Raw genomic sequence first — 25215 nt, 5'->3', positions numbered from 1 at the left:
TTTAATATTACTTATATAAATATAGTTTTGTTTTAATTGTAACGAATGAATATAACATTTAAGACATAATGAAAGCGGATACAAAAAATGATCGATATGAGAGGTAAGGATGATTGTATGTTAAGTATCGGATAGATAAAAAATTATGCGTACGTCGAACACACATCTGCTACGACTAAAAAAATATGTTAAGAAGATATAAATAAGCTTCTTAAACTAGTGTGCCAAAAAGCCAAATAAAATCATCAAATAAATATTTTTCACCTATTAATGAAAATTCATTGTTATAGCAAACGAGTGATCTAATCAAACATTTTATTTATCCGATACAATACGATATCGGCAATCATAATAGACTGCCACTATCTTGATGATCAATGTTAATAAAATAATAAAACAAATTAAACATATCATGAGATGTATTTATTAAAAATAATAAAATGGATTTAAGGGCGAAACAATAGTGACATAAAAAAGAGTAAATAAAAATAAAATTATAAATGTAAATACGGCACATTTTGACTAAATAGTTAAAATCTATCTACCGTTTTTTTTACACGACTCCCGATTTAACTATTCTCAAATTAGTACACAATATAAACAAGCCAAATGATACAATAAATAAATAATATACATCGTATATTATTTTATACATTTACAATTAAAATCGTAAATTATGCCCTCAAGTGTATTCCAAAGTTGATTTTCTTTAATGTACGTAGATATATGACGATGGAATTAATGGGCAATCTAAGACCTATCCACTGAAAAAGTAATCGTAAATGAGAACTATAATTATACAAAGAAAAAAACTACTACATCGTATTAGTACATAATAATTACTAATTTACTGATACAACTAAAGGAATTATTCATTTTAAATATATATTAAATATTTAACCAATAAGTAAATTACTCTATTTATCATGTTGAAGAAAAAACAATGCCATTCTCCTATTTATATTTATATATAAACTAATTGTTACATGATAACAATTGACATGCAAAATTGTCCGCCAAATAAATGTCGCGTTTTGGAATGAATCATTTTGAAACCAAAACGGAGAATAGGCACGAAAATTGATCGAGTATTGATTTTTTGTATATAACGCTTTGTCTTTTATCAAGTTGTTAATTAAAATATAATTATATTTTTGTGAAGTACAATTAACCTAAGAAAAGGGAACAAAAAATTCATAACATAAATGTAAATAAAAAAAAACAAATCAAAACATATGCGATTTATTAATAAAATCACACTTTTGATCTTTTATGTAATAAATAAATATGTACACAAAGGTTTATTTAATGCATGAAATAATGAAATGATTCGCAATCTTTTCACATATAATCAACATTGATCATCGCATAAAACAAACCCTGTCACTAAGATTGTTCGAATGCTTGAAAATATGAGTTAAAAACATACTGTAATACAAATCTTGTATCTTTCCATTCACAAAAAAGGAAATAAATAACGACATTCATTAAATAAAATGCATATGCACACGCAGCACAATATTAAAATTGAGACTTTTTAATCGGACTCCTGGGCCATGATCTGAGGCATCTAATTTCAAATCCATTCTAATTTGTCTAAAAAAGAAATAAAATAAAATTGAAACAACAATAAAATAAAAAATAAAATAAAATCAAAGAAATTTGAATTAATCGAACCGATTTTGTAATTAGATGCTTCGCATTAAAAATTGAATTAATCTCTTAACAATAAATATGCAAATATAACAAGATTTATATTTATTTATTATTTTTATTTAACCGTCTGTTAAAATTAATCTTTAACCATTCATGGTCCCCATGCACAAAATCTATATCTTGATCCGAAATCTGAAAAGAACTCGTCGTTAAAAAAGTGCTCGAGACATCAAAAAAAACGTCTCAATAATTAGTGCCCAGATAATACGTGTATAAACATTACCTTTATATAATACCTTTATCATACCGAAACGATAAAATGCCATGTCAAATACGGTATTAACTCTTATAATAAATTGTGAATTAATGAATAAAAAAAACACGTATAATGAAATAAAAAACGATTCCTTAGTTTGTGCGACTAAGATATGTACGTTGAAAAAAAAAACCTACTTACAATATGCGATCGATCCAAAGTTCAAACGAAAAAAATGTCGCGAATCTCTGAAGAGGTACATATACAAATTTGCATACACTTAAAATTTTCCTATATATCATACGTATATATATATATAAAATCAGAGATCCAAACGTTAAAAAAGTAACACATGTTGCGAGTCTGACTCGTATTCACTTTTTACATGAAGTATTATTATGATATCAATTTTTATACTTTTACACTCATGCGGATCGTGTATATATCAAACAGTTAAAAATAAACAAAATAATATTATCAACGTTTTAAAAATTGGGTTAAATTTTTAATAATCCTGCGAATGGTCCATGTCGGATTTGTTCATGTGCTGTGACGGAGAGAGGCGACTAGGATTGTTGGACATAGCGTTGTTGGCCGATATATTGTTGGCCATCGAGTTGTTGTTGCCCGAGTTTGGCGAGCGACGACCGCCGCCGCCGACAGGTCCGATCGCTCTTGCTGACGAGAAGCACAGCTTCATCAAGAATGGGAATTTGGCACCTGAAATCAATACAAGAATTATGTAATTAAAAACATCTTGGAATAATTATATAAAAGGGACTTAACTACGTTTACGCTAGCGACTCACCGGTGCGTTCTTTGATAATTATTTTATTTTAAACAAAAAACATAGTTTACGAATTATTATATTTAAAAATTATTTTTTAAACCAAATTTAAAAATTATTTTTTAAACCAAATTTAAAAATTATTTTTTAAACCAAATTTAAAAATTATTTTTTAAACCAAATTTAAAAATTATTTTTTAAACCAAATTTAAAAATTATTTTTTAAACCAAATTTAAAAATTATTTTTTAAACCAAATTTAAAAATTATTTTTTTAACCAAATATTTTATATTTATTTAAAAAAAATACAGACACGTGAAGAGAAATAACTGGTGACTCACTAAAAGTCGCTGGCGTTTAAAGGGTTATGTCAATACACATGGTACACTATTAAATCCATTTTATTATTTTTAATAAATACAATTCATGATATGTTTATTATGTTTTATTATTTTATTGCAGAAATGTAAGCATAATCTTTCAATCGGAATCTAAAAACCACAGTCCTGATGGACCTTCACAAATTTCATCTTTGCAAATACAAGAAACAATTATTACAAAAATTGCATTTCAAATTAATTCCATGACGACGATTGATAAAAAAATTTGTTTTTGTCATAAATAATTATCCTAAAAAGGTTGCGCTTCCAAAACAGTATAAATTAATAACAATGCTTCAAACATGTTATGCTAAAATCATCAAAATAAGGCTTTTAATGCCATGTTGATTGGCAGCATATATACATCTACTTTGAAGAGAGGCAGATAAGTAACATACTTACGAAACAGCAGTAGCTTAAAATAAGCGCTGCACTTTATGTTTTGAGTAGTAAAGGAGTTCAACTACTTGAAATACGTTGACGAATGAACATTCAGTACATGCATGTGTGTCACTCCAGACAATTGACACAAGACAGAAAATACTCTAAAACATTTGCATGTTCTCAATAGCCATATGTATGTAAAAAGGTAACCAAACGGTTCGAAAAATCAAAGTGTATGACAAACTTTGTTGATTGTTTTTTGAATCAGTATCGACTTTGTCAATCTGTATTTTAAAATCAAGGACTTTTTCACCGTCTTCGAGAAGCGAGGTTAGTAACCGTGGAACAACATGGTTGAAAACCATGTTGTTGGTCCACTAAAGCAGTTATGAATATATTAGGTTATTCGGAAATTAATGTCGTTTTGAAAATAAAACAATAAAATGCTGTTATTTTATTCTTAATAAATTATCATAAAAAATAATTTCCCTCGTTAGATAAAACTTTATCTCGCCTCTCCATTAACTATCTATACTTTTTGTTGTTGCAAAAAACAGTTTTTTTTTTAACTTTAACTTTATTTACATTAATATTTTTTTTCGATCCAAATAGTGTAGTAGCATGGACCGAAAAAAGTGATAATCGGAAGAAGGAATATCGAAAAAGTACGGCATCCATCGTCACTTTATCAACATGTGGCACATTATCGTGTTGTAAAACCACTTGAATTCTATTGTTAATTGATGATCTTTTTCTTCTAAATTGATCCTTTAAACGGTCTAACTGCTCACAATACATCATTCCTATAATCCCAGGTCGAAATATTTCATAATGTATGATTATTACGCTATCCCACCAAATACACAAATATACTTTTTTGCAATCAGTCCAGGTTTCGTAGTTGGTTTTGCTACCTGCTTCTTTGATAACAATTGTTTTTTATGTCTACAATTGTCATAAAGCAGTCATTTCTCGTCCCCAAAAGGTATAAAAACAGTGTTTTTTCTTCAATATTTATGAGTTCTCTGCAGATGTGTACACATGCTATTTTGCTCTCGTTGCTCAGCTTGTGCGAGATTCATTCAACTTGCTTCCAATTCTTCCCGATTTTTTTTTATTGATCATAAATGGTGGATTCGGAGAATCCGAGCTTCTCTGCCAGCAGATGAATAGTTTGGGTCGGATTATTTTAAATTTCTGTGATCATCTAATTTTGTATGTCTTCCATCGAAAAATTTTAAATCTTCTCTGGCACTTCAGATCTAATCGCGACGGCAGAATTTATAGTCGGTATAAATTCTGCCATTGCGAATCGATAGTTTTCATTTTTATATTTTTTGTCAAAATGGATGCCCAGAACGTTGATGAACCGAAAAATAACAAGACACGTGTTGACACAACGACAGGCAGAGCGTGACTAATCATCCAAACAGACAAATACAAAAAACGACATTAATTTCCGAATGACCTAATACTTGTGAAGAATTATAGCAAAGAACATAGCAGAAGCTACAAATTGTCAGGACTATCCGTTGAGCGAGAACTAGACGTAGATGATCTAATACGCTTTTAAATATGTGCTAATTGCATATTAGAGCAAAATGTTATCAGTATTTGCAAATTGCAAAACAAGTTTATTCATTACGCCAGCTCACTAAAGGGAAAACGTCTACAGGAAAAATTCGACTCACTTTTAGGACGAACGAAGAGCAGTGGGACATACATTTCATACACAAATCTCCTCAAAAATACATGTTTGATGCAACATGATAATTTTCTGCAGTGTTTTTTTTTATATTTGTCTAGTTTACGAAATATTTTATTAGATATATACATAATTCATAAACGATAAACACATATCCTAATAAATTTCTAGAATTTTCGAAAAAAATTGTGCTAGGAAACAGAGATCAATTCAAATCACTCTTCGCGCAGTATGCAATCCTCATCTTTTTTCATACAACGTAGAATATATTATGATATATTGTACAACCAAATTTGTATTATACATACACTATCAATCAAAAGTTTAAGACCAAATATTTTTTGTGGATATTCTTAATATCATATAAATCAAATAAATTATAAAAAATAACATTATATAAAATATTCAATAAACTTAAAATTACAATATTTTCAAATAAGGGTATATTCGTGAGTATGAACATCGTTGCAGGTTTTGGTCTTAAACTTTTGACCAGTAGCGTATATATTTTTTTTAGATTTACACCATTTTTAAGTTATAGTAAAAATATTATATTTAACGAATATAATAAAAAAAAATAGTTTAAACAAACCTGGATGCATAATCGTTGCGTGGTTGCATGCCATAATAGCAGTAACTGCTTGTGATATGTTAGAAAATTCCATCAACCCTGAGGACGATCTAAAAACAAAGACAGATATTTTTATCATTGCAATTGAAATAATAATAAGTAAAATAGTTATAAAGTAAATATATTACCTATCACTTTTAAGAGGGAATTTAGATATTTGTGTTGGTGGGGTTACGTTGTAATCGGAGAATACTTGCAATAATTGCTCCTCGGATACGTCAGGTGGGGTATTGAAGAAATGTATAATCTGAAATACAAATCATTAAAAACGTGAATTATACAAATTTTAAATCATTTTTACAGTATCTAAAAGGTTGGTGAAGTTAAACGTACCTTAGATGGCGGTTGTATGCGATTTTTATGTACAGACGCTGGTGTGAGAAAGCGATTATTTTTGTTGCCTATATATTCCTTATACGAAGGGCTTTTATCAGCTAATGGATATGGATTAATGACTTCTGATAAAAACGACTGCTTTGAAAACCTGGAATTAAACAAAATTTAAATTTTAACAAACAAATAAAAAATATTATTAGTTCTGAAGCTTAAGACTGCCTCAATGCAAATATTATGTAAATAAGTAAAAAAAAGAAGTACAGACAGACGTCGCATCTCGTATATTGCTCCATAGTTTAACTGTATTGGATATTACAGTTTTAAAAACACGATAGCTATCCTTACCGATATTACTACGGACTTCTGATATGAGAGTATTGGTTAAAGTATATTTAAATCGAATTTTGGTCAATAGGAGGGCGCAAAAACAATTATCACTTCTTAGAAGTCAAAAATTCACGTCAAAAGCAATAAAATCGTGTCGGCGCCGTCGCAGTGGGAACGCTCGGTAACGAGCATTCCCACTGCGACGGTGCCGGCATGATTTTATTGCTTTTGACGTGAATTTTTTACTTCTGAGAAGGGATAATTGTTTTTTGCGATCTCCTATTGGTCAAAATTCGGTTTAGATATGCTTCATTTAATTCTCACTTATTGTAAATCGTAATATAATTTGTGCCACTTCATTGCTGAAATTTTGCGCCTATGTCGCCAGTAGCATTTAATAGTGTTTTATTATTTGTGTATATGTTAAAAAGTGTAAATTTCGATAATGCATACATTAACTAGGCAATGTATGCACTGTCAAATCACTTTAGTTACAGTGCATACAATGATTTATGAACAATGTAACTGGTTATGGTATGCTTAAGTATTCAAAATGTTCACCTAACGTATACTGGAGTTGCCATATTAAAAAAAATTAAAAAACTTTAATAAAACAAGGTAATTCTAGAGGAGATACAAAATATGATGTAAAAATAATAATTATCTTTTTAATTATATGTATCAAAAAAAATGTTTTTAAATAAAAAAAAGTTTTTTAATTATTTTTTGGAAAAATCTAAAATAGAAAATATATCTACCTATATAATTTTACAAAATTATTTATAGTGAATATAAAACATATTTTTAATAAAAATATATAATGCTATCGTTTTTCAAAACGTATAATTTTTTTAATAAAAAATGAGCATTAAATAAATATATCTATGTTCAATAAAAAATATTAGTTCGAGCAACATTATATTTGTAGTGTGACCAAAAACGAATAATATGTGCATTAAAATAAATAAACTGCGCATTAGGGTTGGTGTAGCTTACGACCGAAGTTGAGCAGTATTTAGCCTAGTACTTGGATGAGTGACCACTTGTTGACACACCGAGTGTCATTCCCCATAATGTAACAAATTATTAGCTAACTATAACAAGTTGTTCATCTAACTGTTGGACAGCGAGTAGCGGTAGCGAGCGAGCGTAGGTCAGAATAGTGAACACCCCGTGAATAACTCTCTGCAATGAATCTATTTAAAATGAGGATTATATAAATGGGCAACAAGATTTATCTTATAAAAATAGTTCATAACACCTATTAAATACATGAATTATTTAACTCAAGGAAATTTAGTACATTAATATATTAGATAACGTTGTAGAGAGTATTCATGGGGTGTTCACTGTTCAGACCAATGCTCGCTCGCATCTGATCTGTCGCATTATGACCAACGACACTCGGTGTGTCATTTTTATAATTTTTTATATTTTCATTTTTACATTTCATTATCACATTTAAAGCAAAAGTTTACCAAATAAATTTATATATATTAATCTTACTAACAAAAAACCCTAGATGGATGCTGAAAATTCCTGCCATAAATGATTGAAACATACATTTTCAAAATATTTCCTGATTTTTAGGCTCTACTTATTTTTCTTATTTACCAAGAAAAAATAATATTGAGTAAATTTTATTTTAACAAAGTCATACAATCAACAACTAAAAAAGCTGTTCTGTAAAATCATCATGGATGTTATATCCAGTGTCTGAATGACTGTAGAATATTTTAAGCAATTGTAAGATGCCGTCGATTATAAAAAATCACCTTAAATTCATATATAAATAATGCATCTAATAATTGAGTAAATACATATTTTATAAAATGAATGACTTTTTGAGTATATTTCAAGTAGATTTGTAACATGCTCGTATATAAAATCTTGTTCGTTGACAATGTAACTAGCTCAAGTCAAAGAGTTCACACACTCACTAGGTAATGCATACACAATGCATGCATTATCTAGCGAAAGTATACACCAAATGTTACATTGTAAGCTTTAACCACCAGAGACTCATCAGTGAATAACTTATTGATTTTTTTTTAATAAATTATTATGAAACATTAAAAATAAATTATTTTTATTCTGTTTTTGTATTAGGTTAAGTTGTTCTGCATCTTTCATTGCTTCTGTGTTTTATTTTTAAATTATGTAAACTATTAATATTTAAATTATGTAAATTAATACAAAATAAAAAACCTAATGTTTTTAGTTTCATTTATGTAAAAAAAAACCGAGCATGAAGTGGTTTTAAAACAATTTTTTTTAATTATTAAAAAAAGCTTTATTTATCAGTAAGCCAAGTATTTTATATATATTTTTAGAAAGACACTGTCGCATAACAGGTGACTCACTAAAAAGTCGCTGGTTTTTAAAGGGTTAACTAAAACTCATATAATCGAAATTTAACACTTAATTTATAATGTAATTCGTTTGATAAATAAATATGTTTATGAATATAAAAAGGTTTAGATTGAATCAACACCGGCTACTAGAGTTGATATCAAATAGAGACAAACAATACTTACGCTAGAGTCATTGTATGATCGTTGACGGTGACGTTGTTCAAGTTTTGAACACAGCGTTCGACTGACAGAGAATCACCCATTTGAATCATGGCGGTGCCTTCTTTAGTTTTTAAGAACTTTATCTGAAAACAGTACAATATAAACATGATACGAGAAGTAAAGTAAACAATTTAAATCTAAGTTTCAACGAATCCATTTTATATGTTAATGCAGATTTGTGAGATGAAAGAAAACAATTTGTAGTGACACTTACCCGCGCAACATTGCCATAGAGACAAACTAAGTTGAATAGGCGATCCGTGTTGGCCGTAGCCGGATCCAGTCCGTACACCATCATCACGCATCCGTGGTGATGGGGCGGAACGGGCGGCGGCGGAGGCGCCCCCGTTCCCGTTCCGACATGATGTCCTCCAATTCCGCCTCCGTGATGTATAGCTCCCTGTCGATAAATACAGTCGTTAATAACGATCAGCGATACCATGCGCAACAAAACAGTCAGTTGTAATAATCAAACCTGATGATGCGTCATGGCTCGGTGTGCCCGTCCATCCTTTATCAAGCCAGGTACTTCATTCATTCTGCTAGCGTAATCTAAATCTATAAACATAAGGAAACGTTTCAATATAAAATAAAAATAAATTAAAACAAATATGCTAATAAGGTTAGAGTTGCATATTTTAAATATTATTTTCATTACAATTTAATTGGTTTGTTCACTGATTTGGGATGTTTAGACATATAGTTTACATGTATATATTCAGAACACAACAACAATAACAGAAAAAAGTATCACAAACCCTTAATAAATACATATATTTTTTAGAAAGGTGTGTTAAGCGATTTAGGATATAAAGTTTTTAAGCATACCGCGTTAGATTATTGTATTTTATATAAAACAACAACAATGATCTAATAAATTACAATAATTGTTAAGACGTCGACTTGAATACAATAACATCTGTATTAGTTCATAAATTTTCATGCAGAACTTTAAGACAATTCAAAACGTTGCAGTAATATTTTTTTAATATAGATAATGCTGCTAGATATACAAAAAAATAATAAAAAAAGCTACTTCAGTCAGATTTATCACAAAATATTATATTATATTCAGATTTGAATCACCCATAAAAAAGAATTGGTAAATCTGACTAAAACATAATCAGTTTTCTAATATAAAATTAATTGCTAATGATTATATAATAATATTTATATTTTCAATATTTTTAATAAGATACATTTGCAATTTCTTTTTACTCTACATTTAATACGAGAGTAAATCAAACTTAAGTATGTTTTTAAGTAGTTAAGAGTACAGTGATTCATGCATGCCACTCCAGAAAGAGTATGTATTGAAACAAAGTGAGCTCTATACAGCTTTATTATTTATTTGACTTACGCTCGTATATCACAGTAAAGTTAATACATATATGCAGAATTCTTAAAACTAAATTGCAATGCTTTTTTTCATTAAACTTAAACCCAATAAATGAAGGTGTCTTTCAGGATCATTGATCTTGCTATATTCTCTATTGTATTGATTTAATAAGGACACATTTTCATGCATTGATTGGATTTGAAGAAATCTGCTTGATTTACAATATAAAAATATTGAAGTTATAGTTGACCTACCGCTGAAAGACTCATACACTATAGGTCTAATTAGGATATTAATAATATTATAAAACATAATAAAAGTAAGTTAGTGTGAGAAACAAAACGGTCGACGGCCATGAGAACGGAATCATTCAGGGGGTAGTTTGCGACGGATGCAAGATGGGTATATCAAATATAATTTATATACAAATAAATAGAGAAAGAAATAGGGTTTATTACGTATGTAGTATATATGTATATAGATATATTTACACCCAAAGCATTGCGAACGAGACTCACCGTCGCCGAGGAGACCTCCACCCTCGCACGAGACAGCTCCTTGATCATCTTCAGCATTTTCTGTACACCAAATATTATGGAAATATGAACCCGTTACACCAGATTTATATAATAACAACACATTGCGTCAAAAACATTTGTATGGAGTAAGGGTGCAAGATATATAAATATATATAATAATAATAATAATATATATAAATATTATTTGTATGAAAAGAAAATGCAGAATATGTATTGCACACAATGCATGTGCAATTCAATATAATATACGTATGTATTTTTGTAGGATGTAAAAAATATGGACAAGAACTAAAAACAAAATCCCAATCAGTGAATGTGTATCAATTGTAATGAAAGCAAAATATATAATATGTATATAATAGATTTATTTTATAAATATGTTTATGTGTAAAATGTGAATACGTACTTCAGAACATACTCAACGGACTAGAGCCACATGTTTAAGATAAGAGTCAAGGTGTAAAAGCGCAAGTGGTTAATTTATTGAGTAGGTACTGTAGTAAATAAAGCATTTGCATAAAGTATAAGGGATATAATGATCCAAATAATATGAGCATTTTAATCTTTTAAAACATTCAAAAGATTGGACCAAAGTTTCCCACAATACGTTATTAATAAAAATATAAATCATTGTTTATGCACAAATTAGACATTAGTCAACCAGGACTAAGCTATTTTTGATGAATTAATTCAGTATTATTGTTAGTTATATATTATGGCAAATCTGTTTCATTTTTACCTCTGTTATAGTACTGGTCCGCAGGGTACCGCTGAGCACCGTCACCTGGTGAGCGGATAAAACAAGTAGAAAACGAAAGACATTTTGTGTGAAGAATATTATGAAATATACTGGTTTTTATCAATGAAATAGTCCCATTTGCAATAATTAAAAAAACATTAAAAATATGCAAATATTTTTTTAAAGAATAAATCATACCAGATATTTCATAATTTTCGACATGCTGGATTATATTGTGGTGAATTAATAAAATTAATCATGCTAAAAATAAATATAAATTTATTAAACATAAAATGGACGTTATTAGGTCACTACTCTTGCGAAATGACAGTGTATTGCCTATTTAAAAAAATATCCAGTGTGGTGTCATTTCCATAAAAAATAATGAAGTCATTTCCGCGACACTCAAAACCATCTGCCGTCGGAAAATTTCAATGTTATTCGAACGCAAGATGGTGAAAAAAAAATGATTAAAATAATGCTGAGCCATTACATAGTGTCACAAAAATATATACGATAATATAAATAAAAGTCTAAATTTGTAGATATATCTAAATATAATATAAAAAAAATATTATTGAAATATATTTTAATTTTTATTTGAACATCACTGATAATATAAGTATTTGTAAAATGCCGTTAATTTAAATTACTCGTATAAATTGATAATATAATACAATATTTCGTAGAAAACCGCTTTTAACAATGAAAGTTGAATTTTAACCGCAAAACTAAAATTATTTCTGAATTATACGAGAGTTAAAAAAAGCTTATCGTTAATTATAAAATTCTTTGAGCTTCAACTTAGATACAAATATACAGCTTATCACTACAAAAAACAGACTTAACGGCCGTTTTAATTAATACCGCACGTTCATTAAAATCTTAAAGACATGGGTTCGAATCCCATATGTGTTTCTATGTTGTGATTATTAAATTCAGATACATCATCATATATTAAATTATCATAATAGATACAAATTAATAAAATATATATCTTTGATTTCAGTCTGGTGTCTGATTACTTACTTAGTAGTGTTGATTGTGTTAACCCTGTATCATTTCGCGACGGAAGATTTATAATAAAAATGTATTTCTATCAAACGTATGAGAAACATATTTATAAAAATATATTTAACATACAATAAACTTGTTTACTTTGAATGTAAATCGTTTTCACTTTTCTATCCAAACAAAACATTTTTATATAATTTTTTGGACGGAACAAATTGCGCGAATAAAAGCACAATTTCGCTTTCGTTTATTTTACGTATACTATTCGGCTCGAGCGTTACAATAGAAAAAAAAGCGAGATGATTTATTTGCCTTTTTTTGAAACGAAGGAGATTCAAAAAAGAAACGTGAATAATAGACACCTGAATCATACGAGGCGCTTTTGGCAAGACACCAGATAAACATCTTGGTTACAAGAAGATTAGCGTTTTAATCGCTCGAATAATTAATCGGCTCTCTGCAGAATCAATGAATCAATTTTATGTTGTGTATATCTTACGGCAGGGTTATCAGTTGTCACTTTAAAAGGGCTCGGGGCAAATGAAGAATTATTGGGTTATGAATATTTATATTAAATTCTCGTATCTCTCATACAATATGACACATGAGAATCTTAACGGTTAAAAGCGGGAGACGCGGACGAAACTTTTTTTGTACTGCGATGATAAGATTTCATAAATCTACGCCCATCTGTTGTCGTAAATATTTAATCTTAAGGGCATGAAATAAATAAAATTCCCGCATTAATAAAAAAATAATTTGATTAACAATTCGTTTTTTATTTAGATTTTTTTTGTTAGATTTTTTCCGCTTGCTAGCGCGACATGCATAAACCTTCTTCTCTGCACGGCCAAATATTTAATTTAAAAAATCGTAAAATTTTAAAAATTTTGGTTTAAAAATTTAAAAAATTTAGTTGGGTTTGGTTAGGTTTGCAAAATTTTTTTTTTAAAATATCGTTCCTAAAAGTTGATAATATGGCCACAGTGTCTGCATGAATGCGTTTTTTGCATATATGTGACGATACAAATTGAAAGAAGGATCCATTTTTAACTTTCCCCTTACAGTGCGAAAAAAAAATCGGCGCACTCCGGTGATGTATACTCAGTTTACATGAAAAAAATAACGATTTTTTATTTTAAAAACATGATTTTTAAAATACATATATTATATGAGGAAGTACGACTTAGCTCGATTTGAATTATATATATCATGATATTCATCCGTAAAATCTAATCTATGATGATCGATTGGTATTGTAATTATATAGTAATATTATAGAAATTAAAAATCATTAAGGTTTATGAGAGATATAAATTTAGATATTTTAGTTCAAAAATCAGCGACTATATTGCAATATAAGTAATATAAAAATAGTCAAAGCCTAAACGTTTTAATTTTTGAAATGTGCTTAAAATGAGTCAATGTATTGTACACATATGTACACCTATGCAAAGCAAAAACATTTGAGTGTATTGGTATTTTTTTCATCTATATTATAAAAAAATAATTATTCTGTTAGCGCTTTGAAGAGTATCGCCGTACATGTACGTAGGTCGTTCTTTCACTGTTTTAAGGTACACCAGATACTTATATATTTACATACATAATTGAAGTATAATTAAATAAAAAACATTATATTTAAATCATATTTTTTTAAATTAAAATTAATGAAAATAATACTATTAAGTTAATGAATATATCATAAAATATTTTATATTTATTTTATAAAAAATATTAAGCGTCTCTAAAATAATATGAAAAATTCACAATAGCCAAATAATACATAATATGTATTATTTGGGAAAAAAAGCAGTAAAATCACTGTTTTTTCCCCTATAATTTACTTAAATGCATTTAATAAAAATACGTCAAATTAACTAACTCTTAGGTGTATACTAACAAATTAATAAATATGTACAAATTAACTCACTACTCAAAGAGACAAACAACATCAGAACACTCACAACATCACACAAGAGTACGCTGGTCGGTCAGCACGTGAGATAATCCCTAGTCGACCGACCTCCAAAGACCTGCTGATATTCCATCTCTCGAACGATAACTATTCATTTCACCTGACCTACTTTACTTCAGATTAGCTTTCAATATAGGTGTAACTGCAATATTTTGACATCAGATGGTTAAATCATCGACATGTAGTCTTGCTAATGTCCATTTGAACGACTTTTTCATCTCTTTACACGACAGTTTATATTCAAATTTGTACAGAAAACTCAACAGATGCTTCCATTAATACATATTTTAATAGAAAATAATGATAAAACATTTTGCGTCAGGTAGTGAGTATATTTATTTTATTATTAAAAAATAAATAAAAAATCAGGTCTTGAGTTTGTTAATTTATTATTCTTACGTATGCCAAGGTATACTTAACGAGCAGACCAACGGAAAAACGAGATGTAACGACGGTCATCAGTTGAATGGATGTCTCCGGAAGCTAACGAAAGGTACTATAGTATATTATTAATAACATAGAAGATAAATCTGTTCTCAATAATATGCTTGCCTCTGAATCAAGCTCCTCTGTAATTTCGTAGAGAAAATCAATAGAAAACTAATACAATCATTAAACTACAGTTAAGTTGAAGAAAATACAGTCAACGTTAATATATAAACAGTTATATTGTATATCAACTCAGATGTTTCTTAAACTATTATATTACTTATGTTATTTTACAAAAATGGTTCATTGTCGGTTATTTTTTATGAAAAAAATCGGATCATTAAAATCGAAAGGTACACCCTCGATTTACGCGATAGATAAGTTCCAGGAAATACTCATTCCGCGCAAATTGAGACATAGAAGAACATTTATAATGAAACGATACTTTTTAATGTTTCTTTGAAATGTAAAATAAACTATCAAATTTTTCAGCAACACGCGAGCACTTCAAAAATTTAAATCAGGACATAGTGCATGGTCAATGGGAGATGTTCCATATGTAGGTCAAGTGCAAAAATGGGAGTAAGCTATTAATATTAGCGTTATTTGATTTAGAGTACTTAAAAAAAGTTTTTTTTTTAAATACAAAGTGTAAATAAGTTTAAATGTACATGATCATAGCAATGTACAACTATCGTCACATACTTATATCTCATAGTTTGCAGTAAGCGATTGACTTTTTCTGTTTTTTAAAAGCTAATACGTGAGATGAATTAGTAATCATATTTTATTTAACCATTAATCAACACAACAAAACGTCATCTGTCATGTTCTGCAGTATCAAAGCGTCATGTTTATATACTCCATAGATTTTAGATTTAGTATAACGTTGCCCAATTAGTTTCTTTTCTGCTTCAATCATCACTGTGATTATAGTTTGACAATGGCAACCGACCTATCTCTATTGATTTGTGTTTTCTCTATAAAAAAAAACAAGATTTAAAGAAGAAGTCACGCATCGTTCCTAAACGACATCCACGCCATCACTCTTGCGTCTTCCTACCATTGATTTATAGTCATTTTGATGTTCAATAATGCGTTGTGTTTATCCGAGTTTTATAGTATTTATAACTTAGCGTTCAGTTATTTATAACTTCGCCCTGACCGAGTTAAAAAAATAGTTTTTTAATAAATCCGAAGATAAATTTTCACTGTAAAATTAATCATTCTGAAGCAAATAGCTATGTCACTATTAAGACGATGTTTTGATTTTACAGGTAATATAATACAGTATTATTAGCGGTCAATCATCACCTGACGCACCTTTGCGGTCCTCTTTTATTTATGGGTCAATTAAGCGTCGCCTTTTCATCTCCCTCTCCGTTTCGTATACGTATATACGAAACTTTGGCATGGACCTACATTTTTTTTCGTGTTTCTAGCAAAAATGCATCGGCAGGCCGCTTTGTCCGGTCTTTGAGGCGTGCGGGCCAAACGTCGCCGAAAATTTGTCAAAAATGATTTATGCTTTGACCCACTCGGGACCCGTTTTAGAACTTCGCAGCAGGTATTTCTATTTTTTTGCGCCACATCAAAAATCTGATGAATTTCTATCTAGCACTCACTACTCACAGAGCACCGACTGAAACTTCCTGTGCAAACTAATCCATTTTCGTTTAGGTGGTAGATCGTTTGTTTGAGCGTTGTATAGGTACGAAAAAAACCTTTCAATATTTGAACCAAGCAGCACTTTCTATCGATGAAAGAAGGGCAGTGAATACTACAAGGTGTGCCAATAAAACTTGGGGGATATGAAAGATTCGGCAAATAGCGAATTTATAGATTACGTAGTAGTGATTTCCCAAGTTGCCATATTGATTATGGATTAGTTGTAATAAGTGAATATTATTAACTAGTATCGTATCAGTTTAAACTTTAATACATTTACTACGTTTATTGTCAATGAAATGCTGTAAAAAGCGCAATATAATTGATACACATATTAGTGTAAATTGACAAAAAAATATTTTATTTATTTATTTTTACATATTGTGCGCGTATTTCTTTGTGGGATAAACACAAAGAAATACGCGCACAATAGTTTGCCTTTAGTAGACGCATGTGTCACGTGTGCAAAGGACCGACACCGGGGCTCCGCCCTTGGCTTGTCGTGCCTCACAGCGGACCGCCGCTGGAGATTCGCCCTTGGACGGTCGGCACAACATCGTTGTATATTTCAGAAAACGACTGAATGGGCAATGGAGAGGTTCCAGATGTAGGCCAAGTGCAATAAATATAAGTATTTGAAAAATGCTTATTCTTAACCACGAGGAATAAGTGTATATAGAATAAATATAATATTAACCATTATTATTATTGCCCACTATATTTTAGTTAATAAATATTTAACGAGAACATTAGGTCTTGTTATTATTATTGTAAATCTATCGCTACAATAGTTGTAAATTATGTATTATACAATTTTAATTAACAAACAACTTCTGCAGCTCGGACTATTATTTTAATTAATAGCGTAATTTTAATCTGCTGCTAGAAAACGAGCAGTCCCTTGGGTTATAAAACACACATTATCGATACACTTCTACGGTCATAATATTAAAATGTGGTATATTGAGATATTTCATATTTATTAATTTAAATTAGGACACTAACAGAAATCATCAAAAATAAATCATAGAAATAATCAGAAAATATTATAATGAAATGATTCGAACTAGACCAGATCTCCGTCACTAAAATTAAATAGATAAATTTTAAATGCCAGCGTATTAAGGAGCTGGATAGCGAAAGCTATATGCGTCCTAAGAACACGTTACGTAACCCAAAACTGGAATTATTTGACAATAGTTGGATTGTCAGCAACATAAACACCGCTCGCAGACTGGGTGGTGGTGCTATTACTAGGATGATACACAATGCACGCTAACTAACGAGAGGTCATCTTCTTTAATGCTCGGGAGAAACACTAATATATCTCCAATAACATATTTAGTACTACGGAGTGTAGGGGACCGCTTACCCGGCCATTACAAGCTGTGTGTCCACCCAAAGGGTTGGACTCATAACGGCATTGCTGCCCGCAATGGATTATATGTAGTTATACCTCAGCACCCTACAGCAGTTTGAAAAAATACTTGGCGACATGCAACTTTATGCAAGTACTCAGCGAATATCAATGCTCTCAAAAAATACGCTGATTCACAAAACCGCATAAAAACCAAATATCTTAATATAAAGATATTTCTTGAACCTTTTCTGAACTTTTTAGTGTCATAGATGCAGTGGCGGGTCATCCATAGAACGAAATAAGCTAAAAATATATGATATTTTGTGGGGGGGGGGAGGTCTTCATACATTCATGCAACTAATGCCAAGTATAATCAAACGATAATTACAAAAAATGACACTTGACAATTGCGCAACATAAACAATGGGTAATCCGCAAAAAATATATAATAGACCGGCATAGAACGAACCACCTTATATTGTCCAGAAGAAAACCAATCCTTTTGGAAATAAAGGAATTCATAAACAAAGTGTGGCACGCCATTATTACCCTCATAAATACAGAAAATCCATACCTTTTTGCGCATTAAAGTTTACGCAAATAATACGCCATCGGGCAACAGGAAAAGACTTTTGAGATTCAACCCTTGCATTATTTGACCTTCGAAATGTGTTCATATAGCATTTTTCACTCTTTCAAGGTGTGGACATATTTTATTAGTCGAATATACAAGCGCAACAATTGGTGGATTGATCTCTGCATGGTTGCGGTTCGCCGGAGACCTCCCCAACCGACGGTACAAAAGGTCTGACATCAGAGAGAAACGAGACAGATGGCAGGGAGACGAAGCAGTAGACAGATGAACAACGGTGATGAGACAAATAAGAAAGATAACGCTCCAGAGATGGCCTAAAGATATCCCTGAGTCGAGACGAGACACAAGAGGCCTTAGATGACCATCCCGAGGACATCATTCCAGCTACACCAACGCTCGAAGAAAAGCACACGCAGCTCTACAATAGTTCGCTTCAGTATATATATATATGTAATACTGAATAAATTAAAACCAGCTTTACTGCGTCTATTTCTAGCTGCAAAGTCACACCCTTTGGGCCTCAAAATCAAAACATTTATAAGAAATATTTATCTATTGAATTTATACATATAGGATATTTGCATTTGTCTATTTTCATTAAAACTACATATTATCAATGACCCTACCTAACATTTCAACATTTTCAACAAATTTTCAGGTGCTCAACTCAAAATACGATTACATTACAATTTAAAAATAAACAAAACAGATCACACAATTATTTGTATTTTTATATATATATATATACATTTAAAACTCAACTTATGTTGCGCTTGGGCCCTCCAAAAAGCTTGATCCGCCACTGCATAGAGCAGGGGTGTGCGATAGGTGTCCCGCGGGCCAAAAAATGGCCCGTGAGGGGTTTTGAAATGGCAAGTAAAATCTTTCCAAGTTCCTATCTATTCAAACATTGCCTCGAAATGTGCACAAGTTGTTGTCTTTCATTGTGTAATAAAACTTGCTATGTCAGGTTAATCTTAAAAGATATTACTTTCTTTACCCAGATAGAGTAAATATATACCCACCTCTTTCAAAGCGATGGCACGAATTTATTGGACTAGAAATTCACTATATGGCAACACTGAGCAGCAAAGAAAACACGACTAATTATCAGGTAAATATTATGTCTAATTAAAATATTTCGCATAAATATGATTTCAGAAAATATGTCGCATCGGTGGCTAATTTTTATATTTATTTATAACATACAAAGGGTTAACTTGTATATATTATTATGTATTTAAAAATGGTAAAAAATATTTATAAAGTGCCATTTTTGTCATGAGGCCCGGAATCATTGTTTTCTAAGGCCCGGGTTTGCTCTCGGCGGTTTTGTACAAATATATAATATTAATAATACAATCGTACTCCTAAAATTATAACGATATAAGTATTTTATCAATGAGACTGACTCATATTCCTTGATTCCGATTCAATGCCATTTCTTTCTATAATAATACCATATAAAAAGTATTTTTTGCCGTTAGCATTTTTGGGATTCCACGTTTCTTTGAACGCTCATTAATATCTATAAATACACCATTCTAACAATTTTCTGATGATCAATGAAATACCTACAAAATATTTTTTCAATTCCACAGGCACTAATTAATAATTTCCCACACCCCGAGCGTTTTTCATGAATGATGTTCTCCTCTGAACTATTTATAGTATGTTTTTTTCTAATCCCAGAGATTTTTCTCGCATAGCACACCAACTCGGTACAGACGCGCAACATTAACCGTCTCGGCGGTGTCCGTAATTAAAAGCAAGAAGGTGAAAGGTATGTGTGCAAGGAGCGAGCGTGTAAATATAATATATCACAGGCGACGGACCTTGACAGAGATGCAACCGGTTCGCTGCCAATTTCCCGAACGGATGAATCAGAAGCGTAGACTCTGCAGACTCTACACAGAGAAGCACGTGGGAAGGGAATTTTCCACGCTTTCGGATCAAAGCGAAGGAGTGCTTAGGTCGTTAAAGGAATGTCGGATGCCATTTTAGAGAACCTTACTCAAGGGATACTTTTCGGGTCGAGTGTATTTTTGATTTACGGCTAGTTTTTCACGACAAGCTCTTTGTTCGGTTCTATCATAGTAGATTATTTTTAAAAATACAAACATTACAAAATATCCGAATACAAAAATAAAAAGTCGCAGAACTAAAACGTTATTGGCAGGGATTAACGTTTGAAATATAAATTGGCAATTGTGAAACAAGCGCAATATATTTTTGATGAAAACGATACAATGGAGAGAGAAATAAATAGCTTCGTTGAATGTCAACAGTTAATTTAAAATCGAATATATTTATTCTGTAAGAACAGAAAGTTTATTTATAAAAATACTGAAATTCTCAGTCGGTTACACTAGAAACTATAAAAACTAGTAATTATCGTGCCAATCAATGCAAAAGTCGATTAAGGAAATAATAACAATTACAGAATAAATAAGAGTAAAGAACTTTATTCCCTGAATACACTTTTATTAACACAAAATAACCGTAAATGTTGATAGTTAAATCATACTGCTCAAATATTGAACACATGTTCTCGAAATTCCATTGATTCTATAATTAATGCTTCAAGTAACATCAATTCCCAATTTACCATACCATAGCCATAACAATACAGAAGTTACAATGGCACTTAATGTAATAATATATGATTTAAGAAATTTTATCTCAGTTTTAAATACGATTATTTTAATTTATTTATTACAAATCTAACCATCGTGACTAAATATAGTTTTTAAATGCGTCATGATAGCCATTATACAAAAAATCATATCGAACATACGCTCTAATACAAACACATCATTGTGTTTGAAAAGCTCTTTGAGAAGCTGAATGGCTCGTGCAAGAGGAGCGTTCAAAAGCGCTGACGTCTTAATCGCAGCGGACAAGTATAAAGGATGTGATCGCGACCCTCTAGGGCAGCGTTCGCCAACGCTTTGAACCTCATGGACCACTACATTGATTTTTTTATACATGTGAGATATGAAATAGTACTTATTATCCTCCAAGATATTTGCAAAAAATAATATCATCAATGGAAACATAATTAACGATACAATGACCCTATTAAAATAAATAATCCCAGATCATTATGAAAAATGCAAAAAAAAAACATATACTTATATTGTATTAATAATATTATTTTTATTTATAATTAATATTTGTGGAAAAAATTAGGCACGTTTGAACGCGGAAATCGACTTAAGACGCCCAATTGATTTGTTTTATCTCTTTACGCAAAAATCAGTAAAAAAAAGCTTTTCAAGAAAAAACTTTTTTTTTTGAATAAACATAAAATATCATTTTAAATAAATAAAAATTAAAAAATCAGAACATTTAAACACAGTATTAAGATAAAATTTGCATTTTTCAAAAAAAACAAAAAAAAAATTAAATATTATTTTTGATTAACGCGTCCAAAGGGTTAAGTTGTATTTGTTTTTGTATATCTGATTTGTATCTGCGTTTAAATAATAGTCGTCTGCAAAGCAGGTTATACTTTGGATATTAGACGTCGAGCTAGATCAAGGCTGACGTGAAGAGAGAAGCGTCTGCTTTCTCGATCTTATCTGTTGATGGGTGGTTACTCTTTGTACGCATTAGGATTTCGTACGAATCCTTGTCGGAAGCAAAACTCAAACGTTAGTTGTTGATCGACGCACCATTGCGAACTTTGGCGATGTCAATAGAAAATCTCATCGCTCCCATGTCAACTACGAAAGCATAATTAATGTAGCACTTGGTGGTAATAGAAATTAGCTAATAATCGATCGACTTTGTGCGAATACTCTGAAAACTCCAGGTCATCAGTATATAATAGTTATTTGTCGCTTGTTGATAAAGAGTAAAAAGAGCAAAGGACCCAGATGAGATCCCTGTGGTACTGTATAAAGAGCTAAAAATTCATCGGAGTGATTTTTCGTACCTTAAAAAAAATCTAAAAAGGCCGTTCGAGACACAAGTTGCAAAACTTTCTTGAATGCTTTTTGAAAGTTGCATAACATAGAATTTTGTCACAGCCTTAGAAAGGTAACCGCGAAACGACGCGGACGAAAACCGTGTTGTTGGTCTACTAGCGCTTGCCCACAGTGATTGTGAATGAACCTCGACGATAAAACATTGGATGGTTCACAAAATATTGCTGACGGGCTTCCGTTAACCGCCTGCCCTTTAGTGTCGGAAAGTGCTATACTGTGTCATTTTCTCGATCCCGTTCGCCATCAGCTTATTTCTACCATCTCGGTGGTAACATTTTGACTAGAGTAACTTCCATTAAAGATCTCGGAATCACTTTCGAGAGCAAATGGAGGTTCTCTCTACACATACACGACGTCTGTGATAAATCTTCCAAGATGCTCGGCTTTGTTATGAGGAATGCCTTTCACTTTGACGATCCGTCAGTTATTCGCATCCTCTATGACACCTTAGTTTGTAGCATTCTTGAATCGGGATCTATAATTTGGAATCCCCGAATAGCCAAATATTCCCTTTTAGTAGAAAAAATTCAAAAAAGGTATTTAAGATACCTTTACAAAAGGACATTTGGTTATTATCCGTTCTTATATCCCAGCGCCTTTCTTTTAGGAGCGTTGGGATATGATTCGCTGAATTCTCGCAGAAAGCTGTATGTCGCTAAGCATTCTTTCAAACTACTAAAAGGTGCTGTCGACAATCCAGCTATTCTCGAAGAATTCCAGTTTTGGGTTCCGGAACATTTTCGAGAATCACGATCGAGACCTCTTTTGATGGCAGTTAGGGCTAGGACATCCGCACTTGCCGACTCGCCTATGGCTGTGGCCATACGGCTCCTTAATACGCTGGCATTAAAAATTGATTTATTTAATGTTAGCTACGAGGATCTGATCCGGTTTATATCTTTTAATTTTAATATTTTATAATTTTTTTTTGTTATGTTTAAGTTTTGTTATATTTATTTATATATATACGTTTTTTTATGTTTTATAAATGTATAATTTGCTTTCGACCATCGTGGCGCATTGGGGTAACCTGTTAGGCCACGATGGTCTTAATTTAATCGAAAAAAATAAAATAAAAAAAAATAAAAAATATGAAGAATTATATAAAACAATTGGCTAAATAAAAAAAACATTGCGACATAAATTAGTATGTTTGAAAAATACAGCAAGCGGACGTGTCTTTTATGAATATATATTTTTAAGTAATAGTTATGAGCGCGTAGCAAAAGATAAAAGTGTCAAACTATATTGTGTTTTAAATGTGTGTTTCGATACACACATAATTAATTTTAACGTGTCTACTCGTGTGTTAAACATTAGGCAATAATCTATTTAGTTGTATCTAATTTATGAGTAATTAAAACTGTCTACGTAATTTCAACCAAAAGTTTATTTTCAAATGATAAAAAATCCTTTCAGCGAGAAACTTAAATTCAATACCAATTCAACCAAAACTCAGGAAGCTGGAAAAATTTTATCGACTGCAAACTTCCAGACTGCGAATTCCCCTGAGAAATATTTAAGATCTTTTTCAACACAGATAATTAAAAGCGTCGCTTACAAAAGAATGTCTATACATTTTTTCCAACACTAATCTTTCCAAGATTGTTTTGTAGAACAAATATAGGTTTACAACACCTAGTATATTATATCATATATTAACCGAGACGTCGCCATCTCCGGGAACGTCATTACAAATTTCAACAATGTCTTCTAATTGAAAGCTCTACAGCGTAACGGTTTTAATTAATAATGCACTCGAGCAACGACCAAGACGTTCTATAATCGAATTAACAACAACGAAGCGTTTTGTTAATTGACTACATATCGTGTAATCCGCTCGATATTTAAGACACAACACTAATTCAACCAGACGAGACGATCAATTGCTAGACAGCCACTTGCATGCGCCAAAAATAATACAATATAAAAACACCAATTCATCATCGGTGTGTTTTTGCTGAGAATTTCACGAGTCTGGCGATAATGAAGACCGCCATTAAAACGCAAATTAATCAACCGCTCTGAATCGTTTCATAAAAGTGATTCAGAGCTATTTTGTATGACAGAGTGATATTCTCAGACCAACGTCACCAATCTATCAGCTTTTCTAAAAATACATATGTGAGGCTGATAATAGAAAAAAAACCACAATGAATAATCAAAAGATCAAAATTACACTACAATCAATTGATTGTGAAGCTACGACAAAATAAAATAAAAATGACTACAATACCAAATATGGGCTCGTAGCTCATGTTGGGTTGAAATATCACCGACCGTCGTCGATGTTCGGATATTATGGAATATTAATATTATATACTTCTACCATTAAGCAATATATTAAATTATTTACACTCTTTACAGAGAAATGAAATACATAGAAAAACATTAATGGCTAAGCTATCTTTAGATTATGAATATTTCCTATCAGCAGTTTAAAGAAGTGCTTTCCCAAGGTTCGACACGACTCAAGAGAAGCATATCGCAGTATACCTTGTAGGAATTTTGTGAGTAATAAAAA

General features: G+C 30.9%; 1 protein-coding gene across 4 annotated transcripts in view; it reads right to left on the bottom strand.

The window, feature by feature from the left end:
* Positions 1-401: 401 nt before the first annotated feature.
* The window catches only part of sm (heterogeneous nuclear ribonucleoprotein L), a 407921-nt gene continuing 383107 nt past the window's right edge, over positions 402-25215 (bottom strand). The window contains exons 7-15 of one of the 4 annotated variants that reach the window (XM_088186952.1): positions 11656-11700; positions 10896-10955; positions 9514-9596; positions 9253-9438; positions 9000-9121; positions 6133-6283; positions 5928-6046; positions 5761-5849; positions 402-2632 (exon numbers count right to left, since the gene is read on the bottom strand). In XM_088186952.1, the coding sequence (XP_088043078.1) occupies positions 2418-2632; positions 5761-5849; positions 5928-6046; positions 6133-6283; positions 9000-9121; positions 9253-9438; positions 9514-9596; positions 10896-10955; positions 11656-11700 (1070 nt within the window). In that variant the 3' untranslated portion in view covers positions 402-2417. The remainder of the gene's footprint in view (positions 2633-5760; positions 5850-5927; positions 6047-6132; positions 6284-8999; positions 9122-9252; positions 9439-9513; positions 9597-10895; positions 10956-11655; positions 11701-25215) is intronic. The other 3 variants (XM_088186954.1, XM_088186953.1, XM_088186955.1) reach the window with 3 other exon arrangements.

Source organism: Plectrocnemia conspersa, unplaced genomic scaffold, assembly GCF_051122295.1.
Source record: "Plectrocnemia conspersa isolate PC_06_02 unplaced genomic scaffold, ASM5112229v1 ptg000005l, whole genome shotgun sequence".
NCBI classification, from domain to species: Eukaryota; Metazoa; Arthropoda; class Insecta; order Trichoptera; family Polycentropodidae; genus Plectrocnemia; species Plectrocnemia conspersa.
Note: the sequence above shows the minus strand (reverse complement) of the source record. Positions and strands in the feature narration are given on the sequence as shown.